Raw genomic sequence first — 18,902 nt, 5'->3', positions numbered from 1 at the left:
TGGGTCAAAACAAAACATCTGTGAATTTAAATAGTGATCATATTTTATATTTGTAAAGTGTTTTGTCTATTTTGTTAAGTATTGTCATATCCATTATGTCATTTTCCTCCAGCAGCTTTGTAAATTATATATATATATATATATATATATGTCAAAATTCAGTATCCTTATACAGTCATTACAAATCCCTAAAAAAAATACTGAATAGACACTGTGGATCCATTTTTCTGACTCTGTCCTATATATTTTTAGTGGCACAAAAATCAATATGGCACAATTTTTTTTTAATATGGGAAACTGTTCTGAATGTACCAACAACTGTATTTACTGTAAACCACTAATTTCCCCAATTAAAAAAAATAGAATGATAAAATAACAAAGAGTGATATGAAGGAAAGTAATGTGTCTAACATTGTAACACTGAGAATTATTCCAAATATAAATAAATAGAAAAGCTCCACAATGTTCCTTAAGTCTCACTGGTAATGACTGAAAGTATCGCTAGAGCTTAACCTAATTATCATTTGTCTTTATTACTCTGCTAGAAATTCTCAAGTAAGATTGGGAGCACAAATTTTAAGGAAGTTTGCAGTTCTAAAAGAGCAGTGACATGGCTTAAGGCAAAGTTACATCATTCTTAAGTCTGTTGTGTATTTTGATGTCTTCTTAAAGTTCCTGTATATAAACACTTTTTTTATTTATTGGATAGAAACAGTCAGAAATTGAGAGGGAAGGGGGTGATACAGAGACAGAGAGACAACTGCAGCCCAACTTCACCACTCGCAAAGTTTTTTCCCCGAAGGGGCTCAAACCTAGGTCCTTGCACAGGGTAATATGTGCTCAGCTGAGTGTACCATGACCTGTCCCCTGCAGATATTCTTTAATTAGAATGTTCTATTTCAGCGTGGCTTTGTGTCAGGTGGTGCAGACAAATCTGTCAAATTCTGGGATTTTGAGTTGGTAAAAGATGAAAATAGTACACAGAAGAGGTGAGTAGGCATCTTTCTACTTGTATCCATTTATCGACATGAAGCTGGGGAGTAGCATTAGATGACCTTTTGATGTTCATGTTTCTGTTGAGTTTAAGATTTTGGCTGGGTGGGTAGGAGCAATCTTTTACTACATCTGTGAAGCACTCACTTTTTTTTCTTTACTTTTCTTTTTTTGTAATGCTAGACTTTCTGTGAAGCACACCCGAACCTTGCAACTAGATGAAGATGTTCTGAGTGTCAGTTACTCTCCCAATCAAAAGCTGTTGGCTGTGTCTTTGCTGGACTGTACTGTGAAAATTTTCTATGTTGACACTTTAAAGGTATGGCTGGGTTACATGCTTGGTAATATTCTTCTGACCTGAATAATTTCTATTGAGACTGAAAAAAAAAGGCCTTGTGGTCCAGGAGGTGGTGCAGTGAATAAAGCACTGGACACTTAAGCCTGAGGTCTTGAGTTCAATCCCCAGCAGCACATGTACCAGAGTGATGCTCTGGTTCTCTTTCTCTCCTCCTATCTCTCAAATAAATAAATAAATAAATGTTAAAAATAAAGATGGCTTTGACAATACACAACAGTGATAGGTTCTTTTTTTTCCCTAAATATTGTTTATTTATTTGTTCCCTTTTATTGCCCTTGTTTTATTGTTGTTATTGATGTCATCCTTGTTAGATAGGGCAGAGAGAAATGGAAAGAGGTGAGGAAGACAGAGAGGGGGAGAGAAAGACAGACACCTGCAGACCTGCTTCACCGACTGTGAAGCAACCCCCCTGCAGGTGGGGAGCCAGGGGCTCGAACAGAGATACTTTAGCCGGTCCTTGCACTTTGCACCACATGCGCTTAACTTGCTGCGCTACCACCCGACTCCCTCTTTTTTTTTTTTTTAACTGTGTGTAAAAGCATTGTCAGTTTTCTATAGAGTCAAGAGTTCTAAAAGAAACCTTTGCTTTTATAGGTTTTATTTATGGCAATTTTCATGTGTTCAGAAAATTTGTAGATAGAAAACCCAGTCATAGTCATTGGTTGGTGACCTGAGCAGTGATTCAACATTTGGCTGTACATCATGATCCTGTGGTTTGCTTTTAAATTTTGAGATTACTGGCCCCTGTACCCAGAAAGTCAGTAGGACTGGATTAGGTCAGAGGATATGGCTATGAAACAAGTGCCCCAGGGCCTTTCCAGCTAGGAGGTGTGGAGAACTTATTTGTGCTATCTGCATCCCTGGATCCACTCTGCAGTATTGCTGGCAAGTGCAAGCAGGGTCAAAGTTACTTCAGCAACTAATGCTCCTAATATAGTCATTGGATGAGAGAGATAGCATAGTGGTTATGCAAAGAGACGTTCATGCCTGAAGCTCTAAAGTCCCATGTATAGACCAGAGCTGAGCAGTTCCCTGGTACAAGAAAATAAATAACAACAGTAACATATAGTCATAAAGTAATACAGATCAGTATTTAGCATTAAATTTTAGATCTCGATATAATAAATGACATCTGTATTTTTTTTTAAGCTTAAATTGCTTACATTGATTTCTTTTCATATTCAGTTTTTTCTCTCATTGTATGGACACAAACTACCTGTTATATGCATGGATATCTCTTATGTAAGTAAAGTTTAAATAGTATCTCAGTAACAAGTTGCCTTTTCTCAAGCAGACACTTTTCCTAGTTACTGGCTTAATATCATCAGAGTATTTTTTGTTTGTATTTTATAACTCCAGAAGTCAAAAAACTGTACCATATATAAACATGTTTCATAAATATTGTCTGAACTAATTTTCATAACTAATTCTCTGTTTTGGCTACCTCAAATAGTATTTCCTATCTAAAATACTACGGGGGCCAGAAAGGTAAATAGAGCACATACCATCCATGATGAGGCCTTGGGTTTGATCCCCAACACCACAAGTGAGTACCTAAGGCAGAGACCAAAAAACACACAGAACATCTTCATCTAGTTGCAAGGTTTGGGTCTGCTTCACAGAAAGTCTAGCATTACAAAAAAAAAAAAAAAAAAAAGTGAATGCTTCACAAGTGTAGTCAAAAATTCCTCCTACCCATCCAGCCAAAATCTGGAACTCAACAGAAAACATGAACATCAAAACATCTGACTCCGGATGGTGAAGCAATAATTTTGTGTCTTTCTCTCTCTCATAATTAATAAGTATTCTGATTTTATAGCTCACTTTCAAACATAGGAATCCTTTTTTTTTAAGCACCCCATTCTGAAAGATGATATTGGTAAGAAAGATAGAACCAAGCAATGAGCCCATGATCTCGTTATCTTTGAACTGTGATCACTGCATTAACAAACAGTTCGGTGCATCTGTGCTAAAATATTTCTCATTTTCTGTTATGTTGTCACCCATCTGGACTAGATATTCAAATAGGGCAATTAAAAGAAATAGGGGTAGGGAAGACAGGGTAAAAGACCTAGTCATCAGCATTTCTATAGATTTTTTTTTCCCCCAGCCTCATTTTTCCCTTTTCCTCTCATCTCAATTCCCAGGCCAGAAATTAGAGTTTCTTTTACCTGCCTATTTTGTAAAATGTAGTAACCTACATCAAGGCACAAACACTACCTGCAGAAGTTAAAAAAAAAAATCAAACTGTAGGATTCTTTTTAAATGGACCTGCAGATAAAGAAAAGAAATAGGGCATTATTTTTTGGCATTGATTTTAATTGGGATGGGGGGATATTGTTCAATGTTCTGGTTAGCTTTTCAAAGTCAAATGTGTAGTTTTGCAGATAATCAAGCAATGCAGTGTTTGACTTGTCTTTGTCATAGGATGGAGCACTAATAGTTACAGGCTCTGCTGACAGAAATGTGAAAATCTGGGGTCTGGATTTTGGGGACTGCCACAAGTCTCTCTTTGCACATGATGACAGGTCAGTCATTGTCTTTGAACATGTGTGTCCATTTTTCAATAAATTCTGTCAGTCATAAATTAAAAATTTGGAAACAAAAAGGCATACACTTAGCCACTTAAATGCCCATTTTCATGTCAGACTCACTAATGTAAAGTTTTTGAATATTTTAGTGTGATGTACCTAAAATTTGTACCCAAATCTCACCTCTTCTTCACTGCTGGGAAAGATCGGAAGATTAAGCAATGGGATGCCGACAAATTTGAACACATACAAACTCTGGAGGTAACCTCATAGCCTACTTGCTAGCCACTTATAGAACTACTTATATATGATAGCCAGTCAGTCCCCTACAAGACTACGCAGTTAGTGGCAATATATACAGAAGCTATTCTTAACTCTGGGTTTTATCTTTTCTCCCTCAAGGGACACCATCAGGAAATTTGGTGCTTAGCTGTTAGTCCCAATGGAGACTATGTTGTGTCATCATCCCATGACAAATCTCTGAGACTTTGGGAGAGAACAAGGGAACCTCTGATTCTTGAAGATGAAAGAGAGATGGTAAGGATTCCAGTCTTGGTTACAGAAGAACTGATAAGAATCTGGCAGCTGTCCCAGTTGATGTTTTCTTTCTAGTGCAGTCACTCCTCAGTGCAAACCCAAGGAACTTTAGAAGAAATTTTTGAAACCATTGTTAACAATTATAGCAGTAAAGCAGAGACAGATAGCCAATAGGGAATTACAGTCTAAAAGAGAAAACATCATTTCACTGTCTCACTTCATTTCAAAAATAAACATCTTGTTTTTCTTTTTTCCATATAAATTTGTATCTATCTCTTGGCAGCAAAGGGAAGCAGAATATGAAGAAAGTGTGGCCAAAGAAGACCAACCAGCAGTGAGTAAATCTTTGTGACCCTGACATGGTGCCGTGTAAGCCAAAGTGATTACCAGTTATAAGAACCTAGGGCCCGGTTCAAGTTTCCCCTGCAGGGGGAATGTTTCACAAGCAATGAAGCAAGTGCTGCTGCAAGTGTCCCTCTGTCTTTTCCCCTCTCTATATTCCACTCACCTCTCAAATGCTATCTGTTCAGTCATATAAAAATGGGGGGGGGTGTCCACTGGGATTAGTGGATATGAGTGCAGGCACCAAACCCCTATGGTAACTCTGGTGGCAAGAAGAAGAAAAAGAATCGGGTCTGGGGAGAAAGTATAATAGTTAAGTAGAAAGACTGTAATGCCTGAGATTCTAAAGCGCCATGTTCAATCCACAGCATCACCATAAACCAGAGATGAGCAGTGCTCTGGACAAAAAAGGAGAGAGGGGGAGTTGGGCGGCAGTGCAAGTGGGTTAAGCACAGGTGGTGCAAAGCGCAAGGACCAGCTTAATGATCCCGGTTCGTGACCCCAACTCCCCACCTGCAGGGGAGTCACTTCACAAGCGGTGAAGCAAGTGTGCAGGTGTCTATCTTTCTCTCCCTCTCTCTGTCTTCTCCTCTCTCCATTCTCTCTGTCCTATCCAATGACAACGACGACGACATCAGTAATAACTACAATAAAACAACAAGGGCAACAAAAGGAAATGAATAAATATTTAAATAGAAAAAAGGAGAGAGGGAAAGAAGGAGAGAAAGAAAAGAAAAAAGAAGAATCTGTATAGTCCTTTTTGTTCAATTAAATGTCCTGAACAAGAGTTTGTCAAAATTTAGTACTGAGTGATTTTGTCATTTCTACTTAAAAAAAAAAGGAAAAGAAAATATTATATTTATTTGTTTGTTTATTTGCTTATTATTGCTGAAAGAGAGAAAAAGAACCAGAGAATCACTTTGGTGCATGTAGGGCTAGAAATAAAACTTGGGAACTCATGCTTGAAAATACATTTTTCCACTGTGCCACCTCCCAGCCTTTGGCTTTGTTTAATGCAGGCTTCAGAGGATTTTAATTATATAATAGTAAAAAAATCAGAAAACACTTGAGAAACTGAGCATCTTTATACAATTGTGAAGCATGATATTTTATGATCATGCATATAAAATACTAAACTGACCTGGGCAATAGTACATCTGGTTGAATGCATGTGCTGCAATATGAGAGGACCTGGGTTTTAATACCTTGTTTTCCACCTGCAGGGGGAAAGCTTCACAAGGGGTGAAGCAGTGCTGTAGGTATCTGTCCCCCCCTTCCTCTCCTCCCTTCTCAATTTTTCTCTCTATCCAGCAAATAATTAAATATATTTAAAAACCTTAAAAAGTATTAGAATACTTACAAATTCTGACACTGAGTTGTTAATAGCAGCTGATAACATCATGTTATAAAATAGTAGTGCCTGTTCTTTTATGAAATCTAATGTTAAACATTTGGCTTATGAATGATATTGATTAAGGGTCTTTTTCTTGCAGGTTCCAGGGGAGACTCAAGGTGACAATTATTTTACAGGAAAGAAAACTATTGAAACAGTCAAAGCGGTAAGTTGATATAGAATATATTACCCAACTTTTTAGGAAATGTTCCTGTCTACCAAGTAGCCCATTGATCATAAATGTTTGCTTGAGTACACTGATGGACATCATGGCCTCTGGTTTTGCTCCCTTGTAACCTGGGACAGGTGTTGAAACTGAGTATAGTTGCTACAAAGGTAGATTAAAACTCCCACAAGTAAGTAGTCCCCTTTGGGGATTCTGGGAGCTATCGTACTCAAAGCATGCAAGTATAGTATCAGTAGAAGTCAGAACATTTGGTCTCTTCCCATTAAGCTAAATAAAGAAAAACAAGTGATATCTTCAATAGCTCTGGCCCTCTGTTGACATATCTTTATTTTAATGGGTTCAGCTATTTTGTTTGAGAATTTACAGGTCAGGCCTTCCAGCTGCAGTATTCAGGAATGGTGGGGTGTGATGTGACTGACAACTTCAGTCCTTGTCGTCCTTTGTAGGCTGAGCGGATCATGGAGGCTGTTGAGCTATACCGAGAGGAAACTGCAAAAATGAAAGAACACAAAGCCATTTGTAAAGCTGCAGGGAAAGAAGTAAGATGTCCTGTTAAGTTCCTGGGAAACACAAATAGAGACAATTCCTGAGAAGAAAAATATTCAGAACTTTACCTAGATCAGGAAGTGAGATCAATCTAATTGAGTCTCTTCTAGTTCAAATACTACAAGGAATTAGCAGGAGTGTGTTGGAGGATGCATAGAGTGGTCAAGAGGGTAAATTCTGAAAGCTAACAATGTGGTGACAAATGACAACTAAACTCATTGTGATCAGTTCACAACATGTGAAGAACTGAGTTACTACATGTTATTATAGATCCGAAACCAATGTAACATTCTATTTCAAATGTTACTTGATAAGAAATGAAACACATTAAGAAACAAAAGCCAGGTCTTGATATAAAGGGGAAGATAGGAAATTAAAAGTGTTTGTATAGTTATTGTATTCACTAAAAATGTGTTTAGTTTGGGAGGCAGTTTTCTTTCCTTTTTTTTTTTTAATATTTATTCCCTTTTGTTGCCCTTCTTGTTTTATTGTTGTAGTTGTTATTGTTGTCGTTGGATAGGACAGAGAGACGTGGAGACAGGAGGGGAAGACAGAGAGGGGGAGAGAAAGATAGACACCTACAGACCTGCTCCCCCACTTGTGAAGTGACTCCCCTGCAGGTGGGGAGCTGGGGGCTTGAACTGGGATCCTTATGCCAGTCCTTGCGGTTTGCACCACCTGCACTTAACTCGCTGTGTGACTCCCGGGAAGCAGATTTCTAAGTGAAATGTATTGCTTAAACTTATTTGTCAGCACTGCAGAAACTTAAAAATCTGGTTTTAGCCTTATAAAATAGTGTTATCACCCTGCTTATAACTGTTAAAATCTCATTATTTTAATGATTTGATTTAATCATTTCTTAGGTTCCTCTGCCCATTAACCCTATCCTGATGGCTTATGGCAATATCTCTGTGAGTAGACTACCTATTGGTTTACTATTGATTTTTAAAGGGTCATTTTCTTTTTTTTTTTTTTTTTTCCATGAACTTGAAAAAGAAAACAAACAAAAAGAAACAGAAGCAAGCAAACTTTCTTTTTTTTTAAATTTCTTTATTGGAGAATTGGTGTTTTACATTCAACAGTAGATACAATAGTTTATACATGCATAATATTTCTCAGTTTTCCATAGAATAATACAACCCCCACTAGGTCCTCTGTCATCCTTTTTGGACCTGTATTCTCCCACCCACCCACCCCAGAGTCTTTTATTTTGGTGCATTATGCCAATTCCATTTTAGGTTCTACTTGTGTTGTCTCTTCTGATCTTGTTTTTCAACTTCTGCCTGAGAGTGAGATCATCCCATATTCATCCTTCTGTTTCTGACTTATTTTACTTAACATGATTTTTTCAAGGTCCATCCAAGATTGGCTGAAAACGGTGAAGTCACCATTTTTTATAGCTGAGTAGTATTCCATTGTGTGTGTGTGTGTGTGTGTGTGTGTGTGTGTATACCACAACTTGCTCAGCCACTCATCTGTTGTTGGACACCTGGGTTGCTTCCAGGTTTTGGCTATTACAAATTGTGCTGCTAAGAACATATGTGTATACAAATCTTTTTGGATGGGTGTGTTGGGTTCCTTAAGCTATATCCCCAGGAGAGGAATTGCAGGATCATAGGGTAGGTCCATTTCTAGCCTTCTGAGAGTTCTCCAGACTGCTCTCCACAGAGGTTGGACCAATTGACATTCCCACCAGCAGTGCAGGAGGGTTCCTTTGACCCCACAACCTCTCCAGCATTGTTGTTGTTACCTTTCCTGATGTATGACATTCTCACAGGAGTGAAGTGGCATCTTGTTATTGTCTTTATTTGCATTTCTCTGACAATCAGAGACATGGAACATTTTTTTCATGTGCTTCTCAGCCTTTTGGATCTCTTCTGTGGTGAATATTCTGTCCATGTCCTCTCCCTATTTTTGGATGGGGTTATTTGTTTTCTTGTTGTTGAGTTTGGCAAGTTCTTTATATGTTTTGGTTATTGGCCTCTAGTCTGATGTATGGCATGTAAAGATCTCCCATTCTGTGAGGGATCTCTTGGTTTGGGTAGTGGTTTCTTTGGCTGTGCAGAAACTTTAATTTGATGTAGTCCCATAGGTTTATGCTTGTCTTAGTCTTTGTAATTGGATTTGTTTCACTGAAGATGTCATTAAAATATATGTAGAAAAGAGTTCTGCCAGTATTTTCCTCTAAGTATCTGATAGTTTCTGGTCTAACATCCAAGTCTTAAAGGGTAATTTTCAAGGATAAAGGAAGGGAAAAAGATTTGAGCATGGATATTTTAGGAATTTTTCTTTTACCCTCAGGCCAGTAAAATAGCCCTCCTAGATAGCGAACCTATGGTGCCATGCACATGGCCCAGGTTTAAGCCCAACTGTCAATACATAGAGGAAGCTTCTATGCTGTGGTGTGGTATCTTTTCATCTGTCCCTCTGACTCTCTGAAAAAGTTGACCCATGTTGGTTAAGCCCCTGTGACAACAAAATAAAGAAAAATAATCTCTCTTGAATGGTGATGTCTTCCAAAATATTATGTATTTAAAGAGGGCCTTTTTAGTGTACCTTTTAATTCAGCCTCTTTAGTTGGACTTAATTGGCATCTTTCTATTTTCTAGTAGTTGTTTGGCTTTCGATATCTTAAAGCCCTCTGATTTTTTTTGTTTTTTTCCATACCTCACACCTGTATCATTCCATTCCACTCCATTCCACTGCACTCCATTCCAGGTAGAACTACACAGAAGAATAAGAGAAATACATCATGGCACTGCTCTATTATTCATGGAGTATCCCCTTGGTGCCCTGTATGGTGCTCTTATCTATATGAACTGTGAAGGTTTTGGAGGACAAGCTAATATAAGTCAGTCTGCTGAATGAGGAGAGAGAAGAGTGGAGAACATGATTACTGGTCTCTGATCATCAGCTCTGTACTGGCAGGTCTCATTCATCATAATAATGACATCAGTCAGTGTCTCTTTCTTTTAGAGAAATGAAACACTTGACTTAGAGACAGACTGACATAGTTGGGAAGTGGCAGAGCTGGATTATAAAGCCACACCTGATGTACTGTGCAAAACATGCCACTTTAAAGTTCTGTTCTAAAAGGGGAGAGATGAGAACTAGAGTTTCAGAAGAAGGCAACCAAGAGTATCACTGATACAATTGTCCTTCCTTTTTGTAGCCTTCTGCTTATGTGTTGGAGATTTTTAAAGGGATCAAGTCAAGGTGAGTTCCAGTGCTCAAATTATAATTTTCGGTTAATATTTTATCAAATACCACTTGATCATGAAATAGATGGGAACTATAATGGTTACAGCCTTTATAGATTTAACTATGTCAAAATTTTGATGACAAGTAATTCGTGTAATCACTTTGAGGCAGAGCAAGAAGACTCAAAATTTTGAAGGGTAATGAAATAACCTATACTTCATTTGAAATAATAACATTTTAACATGTTTTAACAGTAATAATTTTCCATTGGTTTGTTTTCTACTTACATACAAAATTGAATTCATACTGTATGCAACCGTATGTTCTACTCTTTCACAGAATATCTTCTTAGTATTATGTATTTTTCAAAAGCACAGGTTAATTTTAAAATTCCATTATATAAATAATTATTAGATGCTGCTTCTTTCCTATTATTTAGTCATTTAAAAGAAAAATTAAGACTTAATGTATTTATGACAGAAAGCAAAGAGAGAAAACCAGACCATTATTCTTGCACATATGATAGTGGGGATCAAACTCAGGACCTTATGCTTAAAAGTTCAGTACTTTTTCCACTGAGACACATTATTTTTCTTAAACTTCCTAACCTAAATCGTTGATCAATGGCTGAGTATTCTCTTCATTTTTTTTTTTCTATTTCAAAATAATTTGGCTGGCATGGTGGCACACGCCTGTAATCTCAGCTACTCGGTAGGCTGAGACTGGAGGATCATTTGGCCCCGGAGTTCTGGGCTGTAGTGTGCTATTCTGATCAGGTGTCTGTACTAAGTTTGACATCAACATGGTGACCTCCCGGGAGTGGGGAATAGGGGGGTCACCAGGTTGCCAAAGGAGGGTTGAACCATCAGAGCAGGTCAGAACTCCCATGCTGATCAAAATAATTTTGGTGTCATGGTTAAATTGAAAGATTAAAGAATTAGAGCAGCTATACTGATAGTTGCCAGGGTTTTAAACATTCTTTCTCAGCTTTAGAAATAAAAAAGGTGTTATTGTTTTCATTCTTATTATTAATGAAAGTAAAATGTTAGTGGTTCAGGAGGTGGCACAGTGGGTAAAGCATTGGACTCTCAAGCATGAGGTCCTGAGTTCAGTCCCTGGCAGTACATGTAGCAGAGTAATGTATGGTTATTTCTCTCCTATCTTTCTCATAAATAAATTTTAAAAATTTATTTATGAGCTAGAGAGACACCTGCAGTCCTGTTTACTGCTTGTGAAGCTTCTTCCCTGCAGGTGAGGACCAGGGGCTCAAACCTGGTCTTCAAGCATGATAATATGTGTGCCCAACTGGGTGCACCACCACCTGCCCCCAGGGTTATATTGTTTTAAAGATTTTTTTATATATATAAACTAGTTTATAGATGGGCTTATGCTTCTAATTGAAATCTTTGAAATTTCTAATTGTAATTGAAAGGATACTAGACAAGTAAAACAAGCTAAAACCGCAGTAATAGAAACTGTTTTTTATAACTTGAAACATTCAATCTATATTGCCCCGAACATATTGACTAAATGGTGATTTATAAGATTACAAGTTAATAGAAGTAAATTTTAATACCGTTCCCACCACCCAAGATCTGTGTCCCCATTCCTACCACCCCCACCCCCATGATGGACCTGAAAACCCACCCTCCCCCCAGAGTTTTTCACTTTGATGCAATACTCCAAACCCACCACCACCACAAGCCAGAGCTAAGCAATCCCCTAGTTAAAAACAAAAAAAGAAAAAAGTTACAGGCAGGACTATTGTCCACATGATTGATCACTAAGTAGATTCAAAAGCCCTGAAACAGCCTTATATGTAGAAACCCAATAAAAGGTAGAAGTCATCTAACAATGGGATATTTTTAAAAGACGTAGGAGAAATTGACTTGGGGTTGGGGGAGGATTAGATTGAACAAAAACATATTGAGTAGGTTTAAATATAAACCCACAAGATATGAGAAGAAAGAACCATCTGTATTCAACTTACTCTGAGTGGATAAAAGCTATTCTAGTATAAAAGAAGTTGGAAAAAATAGTACTGAGAACATTTTAAAAAAATTTTTTTAAAGATTTTATTTATTTATGAGAAAGATAGGAGGAGAGAGAACGAACCAGACATCACTCTGGCACATGTGCTGCCAGAGATTGAACTCGGGATCTCATGCTTGAGAGTCCAAAGCTTTATCATTGCGCCACCTCCTGGACCACCATCTAAAAAAAAATTTTTTTTAGATTTATTTATTTATTCCCTTTTGTTGCCCTTGTTATTTTATTGTTGTAGTTATTGTTGTTATTCCTGATGTCGTCGTTGTTGGATAGGAGAGAGAGAGGTGGAGACAGATGGGGGAGAAAAAAGTAGACACCTGCAGACCTGCTTCACCGCTTGTGAAGCTACTCCCCTACAGGTGGGGAGCCGGAGCTTGAACCAGGATCCTTCCGCTGGTCCTTGTGCTTTGCGCCATGTGCAATTAACCTGCTGCGCTACCGCCTGACTCCCCATTTAAATTTTTTATAACTTTAAAATGATGCTTTTAAAAAAAAGTTAAAATGTACCATTAATTTTTTTTTTCTTTTTCAGTGAGCTGGAAGAATCTCTGCTTGTGCTACCTTTCTCTTATGTCCCAGATATTCTTATGCTTCTTAATGAATTCATTCAGCAAGGCTCAGATATAGAACTTCTGTGCCGATGCCTCTTCTTTCTCCTCAGGTAACATCCTTTTTCAAAAAGCATCAGGTTTTCTCAGCATAACTGCTCTACTGGCAGCTTAATTGACACTGTCAACACTTGGGTAGTAATTAATCTGAGGTTTTAGTTTTAGAAAACTGTTAAAGAGGCTGGGATAGAGAATGGGAAAGCTATCAGGGGAGGGGGTGGGATACGGAGTTCTGGTGGTGGGAATTGTGTGGGGTTTTGGCCACTGTTTCCTTTTTATAAAATTAAAAAAAAAAACTGTTAAAGAATTATAGTATGTTGCCTGGAAAATTATTTCTTAGCCTTTGTTACCAATCTTGTTCTTAAAGCAAAGATAGTGATGTAGGTACCTCTTTAAGTAACATCAGCTAATACATGGCTCAGGTCTTCAAGCTGCCTCATGACTTGGTGGCCCTGGTTCTAGTCTGCCAATTTCCTTCGGTTGTCGTTTCATTTTAATTAGTTAGCTTAAGCCAAATGATTTTGTTTTGTCTTCATAACAACATTTCATGGATGATGGATTATTTTCCAGGTCTCATGTGCACAGCACTGAGAAATCTAGTGTTCATATGATTATAATCTTAAATAGGATGGTTGTGCTTGTTTTTTTATCACCAGGGTTATCTCTGGGGCTCAGTGTCTACCCAGTGAATCCATTGCCCCCAGTGGCCTTCTTTCCCGCTCTCTCATCCCACCTCTACACTTTATTTGATGGGAGAGATAGAGAGAGACACCTGCAGACCTGCTTTACCTCTGGTAAAGCTTCCTACTGCAGTAGGGACTGGGATCTCGAACCCAGGTCCTTGTGCATGGCATTGTGTGCACTTAGCCAGGTACACCACTGCCCGGGGACCCCTAATCTGAAGAATTCTTGTTAATATGTAATTGAGAAGAATATAAAGATCTAAACATAGATTTTTTTGTTCCCTTCCATCTATACCTCAATCTAAAACTGCTGTGGCAAAAAGGAATGAAACTAAATTTTGCATTCCTTAAAATGCTGTTATGGTAAAATAAAAACTCATCCGTCAGTACCAAGTAGTTAAACAGGAATATTTAGTGAATTTGGTGACTTGACTGATCGTCATAATTCTTTACCAGCCCCTCCATTTCTTTTATTCTATCTAGTAGTAGTAACATAAGAACAATGATTTATTTTTGTTGCTATGTTTATAATGTTGGGCACATATATAATTCGGGGACTGGGTGGTAGCACAGTGGGTTAGGTGCACGTGGCACAAAGTGCAAGGACCGGTGTAAGGATCCCGGTTCCAGCCGCCGTCTCCACCTTCAGGGGAGTTCTTTCACGAGCAGTGAAGCAGATCTGCAGTTGTCTGTCTTTCTCTCCCCCTCTCTGTCTTCCCCTCCTCTCTCCATTTCTCTCTGTCCTATCCAACAACAATGATAGCAATAACAACAATAATAATAACAACCACAGAGATAAACAACAAGGGCAACAAAAGGGAAAAAATAGCCTCCAGGAGCAGTGGAGGCACTGAGCCCAGCAATAACCCTTGAGGCAAATATATATATATATATATATTTCAGTCAAGATCAGTATGATTACTCCATGACAGAGTTTGATTCCAGTCAAGTGACTCTACTTTTCTAGAGACTTCATTACAAGTTTTAACAAATCTTTGCTACACTAACATTTCTTAGAAGGCTCATTTACTTTACGAACATTCCATAAATCGCCATTGTTAGAATCTGTGGCCACATGATACAGCAAGCTTTGCAGATAGTTCAGTGTTCTGTGGGGTTTAAGAGGGTATTTTTTAAGTCACCACCAGATAGAATGGAATACTAAGGAAGTTTCTTTACAGTTTGGGGTGTTTTTATTGGTTAGATTTGTTTTTGCTTGTTTGTTTTTTTCTGGAAGCATTTTTACACTCCCATCATATACTGAAATCTTTTGGTTTTCTCTTAGGATTCACTTTGGGCAGATCACTAGCAATCAAATGCTTGTGCCAGTGATTGAGAAATTAAAGGAAACAACTATTTCAAAAGTCAGACAAGTTCGGGTAAGTATGCTTGTTCTTTATGTCTTGTTTTGTTTTTATTTATTTTTTATTTAGTATTGAACAGAGACAGAGAGAAATTGAGAGGGATGGGAGAGATAGGGAGAGAGACAGAAAGACACCTGCAGCCCTGCTTCTCCACTCATGAAGCTTTCCTCCTGTGGGTGGGAACCAGGGGCTTGAATATGTGTGCTTGCCCAGGTGTGCCACCCCCTGGCCCCTTTGGGTAATTATCTTTGTAGGGATACAGTGATGAAGGGGAAACCAGCATCTGTGTGATTTAGAGTAACAGAATATGCTGGGCCTTGTCTTCAGCAGTAGTTACCAGGCATTTATCAGTATTTGCAGTAGGGCTTTTATTGGGGTTGGCAGGGATAGGAAAACAAACCAAAAACTCATCAGACCGGGAAGGATGAACATCTGAAAACATTGATTACCCTGACTTAGATATGCTATTAAGTTCACATATGGAACTGAAGTGAGAAAACTTATAACTAATCCTACTTGTCCCTCCCACCCCCAGGATGTCATTGGCTTCAATATGGCAGGTCTTGATTTCCTCAAAAGGGAGTGTGAAGCAAAAAGTGAAGTTATGTTTTTTGCTGATGCTACCAGCCACTTGGAAGAGAAGAAGAGGAAGAGGAAAAAGAGAGAGAAACTAATTTTAACATTGACTTAGAATTGAAATGTGCCGTTTCCTAGCTCTTGTTAAAAAGGACTTCCTAACTAAGCAGTGGCAGATTTTGTATCTTCCTTTAAATAGCCAAATAATGTAAGCTGTTAGGTTGCAGAAGATCTCAGGATATAGTTTCCCAGCTCTGCCTGAGGGATTTCCAATGCGGGATTATGCATTCCATTTTTTGAATAAAAATGCATAATTAGTTTAAAATTCTTTCTGTGTTCAAAAGATCGAGTGTAAGTTGCTTTGGTCAAGGGTTGAACCCTACAAGATTTGCTCAGATAATTGTAGGGAAGCAAAGAATTGTTTTTTATGTACTTTTTTTTTTCGAAGAATTGTTTTAATGGGTATTTTTTTTCCCAAGTGTTGAAATTAATATTTCAAAAGTTATGGCACAAAATTTGTTGGGCAGTTTGACCTCTTACTGAGAGAATCAGGTGCATAATTGATCACCTTTGCATGCCGAGACTTCAGTTTCATGAACTCAAGAAGGGTTAGGAGACAACATAATGATTATGCAAAAAGACTTTCATGCCTTAGGCTTTGAGGTCCCAGGTTCAATCTCTAGCCATGGCTGAGCAGTGCTCTGGTTTCTGTCTCTGTCTTTATCTCCCTATTTAAATAAATTTTAAAAAAACAAAGTAGCTGTAGGTAGTCAAGGAAATTATTTAGGCAGATTTCTAAAATTTGACCTCTTGCAGGTTGCTCTATCTGTATGTAAAAAGATTTTAATTGCCAGTGGTGTATACTTATAAATAAAAGTTTTTACTTAAAGAACAGTTGACCTGAGATTCCTTAGTGGGCTTCTAGGTGATTAATATTGTGTGTGTGTGTACACACGCACACACGGGGTACACTAGGTATTAGGAGGTGAGAATGATTTCAGAAATAAATGTTCACATATTTGGGGGCTTAGGCTTTTCTTTGTGGGAAATGTTTTAACGATTCATTCAGCTTGCTATTACAGTTCTATTCAGATTTGTCTGTGTCTTATTGAATCAGTTTCAGTGGCCTTTCTATGAACTTATTTATTTTTGTGGACGTCACTGTGTTTGACCATTTCCTCCCCAGTTTAACAGCTGTTGTTTTTGCTTCAGGTCTGCTGTCCTAAGCATAACACAATTAACAGGGATATCTGTTGGGCAGAATGAGAGAACAAAGGTAATTTTGGCACTGAGTTCCTGAGGCTAACTTATAAAAAGGCAAGAGAGTAGTTTTCAGAATTGTCCATCTAGAAGTAAATAAACTTCACCACTTTAGTTTGGGATAACTTCTGATAGCCACAGGCTAGTATCTACAAATAAGCCATGCTTTTTCACTCTGGTTTCCAAAGTACAGTTCAAGACCTTTCAGGAGTTCTTTAAGATAGGTCTTAGATATTGCTAAAACAATATGCAGATGTATACTGAATTGAAGAATCCCTAAAAATGAATGAATGCTTGGAACGAATATAAATTTTATTTGGGAATAGGATTTTATGAATTAAGATGAGGTCAGACTAGATTAGGGTGGGCCTGAAACTCAATGGCTGGTACCCTTATAATTAGGTCATTTGACAATAGAGGCAGAGATAGGGACTGGAGTGACATCCACAAACTAAGGTAAACTAAGAGAACCTGTGAAAAAAAGGCTTCCAAAAAGGACCTTCTAACATTTTGGTTTCAGACCTCTGGGTGCCTGAACTGGAGGAGAATATCTGTTGTTTTAAGCCACACAGTCTGGTCATTTGATGTAGTCCCAGGAAATTGATGATAAACTGGTACTAGGAAGTGGGATACTTCTGTAACAAATATCTAAAAATGGAAGTGACTCTGGATTTTGGTAATGGGTAAAGAGTAGAGGAGTTTTGAGATGTATAAAAGAAAAAGACTAGCTAGAAGAGGCTATACAGAAAAATGGACATTAAAAATTCTAATGAGGGCTTGAAAATAATGATATTGAAGGACTTTTTATCATCTTAGAGAACTTTCTGTGTCTAAAGAAAGTAATCATGGATACAGAATTTACAGGAGACTTGGCTTAATTGTGTTCTGATTATCTGAGGTTCCCAAATAAAAGAGTTTCTTGCTGTCAGAGAGGAAAAATAAATTGGGGAAGGAACTGGTCAGCAAAAAAAGAACTAGAACATTGATGATTTGGAACACTTATAGCTCAACCATAATGAAATAGCTAAGGCATGCTTCAGAGAAATGCAGCATACGGCTGGAAAAACCTGCTAGAAAGATTAGACTTGTAACCATGGCACAGTCAGTCATCCCAACAGAAGTTGGAACAGAGATGAGATTATCCAGAAAGCATCTCTGGAGTGAACAATTTCTTTTTCTTTTTTTTTTTTTTTAAGATTTTATTTATTTATTAATGAGAAAGATATGAGGAGAGAGAAAGAATCAGACATCACTCTGGCACATGTGTTGCTGGGAATCGAACTCAGGACCACATGCTTGAGAGTCCAAAGCTTTATCACTGTGCCACCTCCTGGACCACTGGAGTGGCCACTTTCTAAAGGAATACTACCCACAAGAAACTGGACCTTTTCAAGACAGTTTTCTTGACAGAAACACTGTCCATTTGGCTTGAAGGGGACGGAGACAAGACAAAATGAATAGAGGCTGCCAGACTTCTTGGATTCTATATGCAAGAAATGAAATGGGCTACTAAGAGAGTGAAACTCTTAGCCCAGGCTCAGGACTAAAAGGGTAGAGCCAACAAAACAGTCTAAAACTTATGGTTAGTGAAGCATTAGTGAGGCCAGAGGGCAGAACAAGTTGTAATCTTTTTTTCTCAGGCCAAAGTACCTCATAGAATTTACCCTGCTGGGGTTGCAAGCTTGTTTTGGACTACTTTGTTTCATCCACTATCTCTTTTTGGAGTGGGAATGTCTATTCTTATTTGTTTCACTATTATAATCTGGAGACTGACAAGATGTTGCCTTAGCCTTGCAGATCCACAGGTGGAGAAGAAACAAACCAGAAAAACTTTCTTTCCTGATGTAGAAGGTGTTTTAAATGTTTTGAGCTGGAATGTTTAATTTAGAGCTAAAGATGGAATCTGGAAAGACTTGAGAATGTTGGAATGGACCGAGTGTATTTGCATATAGAAGAAAAGTGAGGTATTTTTTTGTTTGTTTGTTTTTTTAAGGTGGTGGAGGGGGTCCTGAAGGTGACTGTACTGAATTTATCGCCACATAATGTATGTTTACTGACTTGCTATTGGGACCTTACTTGTAAATAGGGTCTTTCCAAATAAAATCAATCAACATGAGTTCATTCAATGTTAGGCTATCATCTACATCCTATCAGTGATGCTCTTATAAGGAAAGAGAAGAATACATAGGAAGAATGTCATTTGAGATAGAGGCACTGGTGCATCTTACAATCTTTTAGCAAACTATTAATAACAAAAAAAAATTGAGAAAACAT

General features: G+C 37.9%; 2 protein-coding genes across 4 annotated transcripts in view; one reads left to right on the top strand and one right to left on the bottom strand.

The window, feature by feature from the left end:
• The window catches only part of WDR3 (WD repeat domain 3), a 42,967-nt gene extending 24,223 nt beyond the window's left edge, over nt 1-18,744 (top strand). For both annotated transcript variants that reach the window (XM_060201807.1, XM_007534771.3), the window contains 14 exons: nt 904-989; nt 1,177-1,312; nt 2,537-2,593; nt 3,779-3,879; nt 4,032-4,143; nt 4,285-4,419; nt 4,703-4,753; nt 6,255-6,320; nt 6,788-6,880; nt 7,751-7,798; nt 10,060-10,103; nt 12,670-12,798; nt 14,714-14,807; nt 15,328-18,744. In XM_060201807.1, the coding sequence (XP_060057790.1) occupies nt 904-989; nt 1,177-1,312; nt 2,537-2,593; nt 3,779-3,879; nt 4,032-4,143; nt 4,285-4,419; nt 4,703-4,753; nt 6,255-6,320; nt 6,788-6,880; nt 7,751-7,798; nt 10,060-10,103; nt 12,670-12,798; nt 14,714-14,807; nt 15,328-15,483 (1,308 nt within the window). In that variant the 3' untranslated portion in view covers nt 15,484-18,744. The remainder of the gene's footprint in view (nt 1-903; nt 990-1,176; nt 1,313-2,536; nt 2,594-3,778; nt 3,880-4,031; nt 4,144-4,284; nt 4,420-4,702; nt 4,754-6,254; nt 6,321-6,787; nt 6,881-7,750; nt 7,799-10,059; nt 10,104-12,669; nt 12,799-14,713; nt 14,808-15,327) is intronic.
• Nucleotides 6,640-18,902, bottom strand: part of SPAG17 (sperm associated antigen 17) — a 287,832-nt gene continuing 275,569 nt past the window's right edge. For both annotated transcript variants that reach the window (XM_060201805.1, XM_060201806.1), the window contains one exon: nt 6,640-6,830. The gene's annotated coding sequence lies outside the window, so the exon portion shown is untranslated. The remainder of the gene's footprint in view (nt 6,831-18,902) is intronic.

Source organism: Erinaceus europaeus, chromosome 11, assembly GCF_950295315.1.
Source record: "Erinaceus europaeus chromosome 11, mEriEur2.1, whole genome shotgun sequence".
In the NCBI taxonomy this organism is placed as follows: Eukaryota; Metazoa; Chordata; class Mammalia; order Eulipotyphla; family Erinaceidae; genus Erinaceus; species Erinaceus europaeus.
The sequence above is the reverse complement of the archived record's forward strand: the minus strand, read 5'-3'. Positions and strand labels throughout refer to the sequence as shown.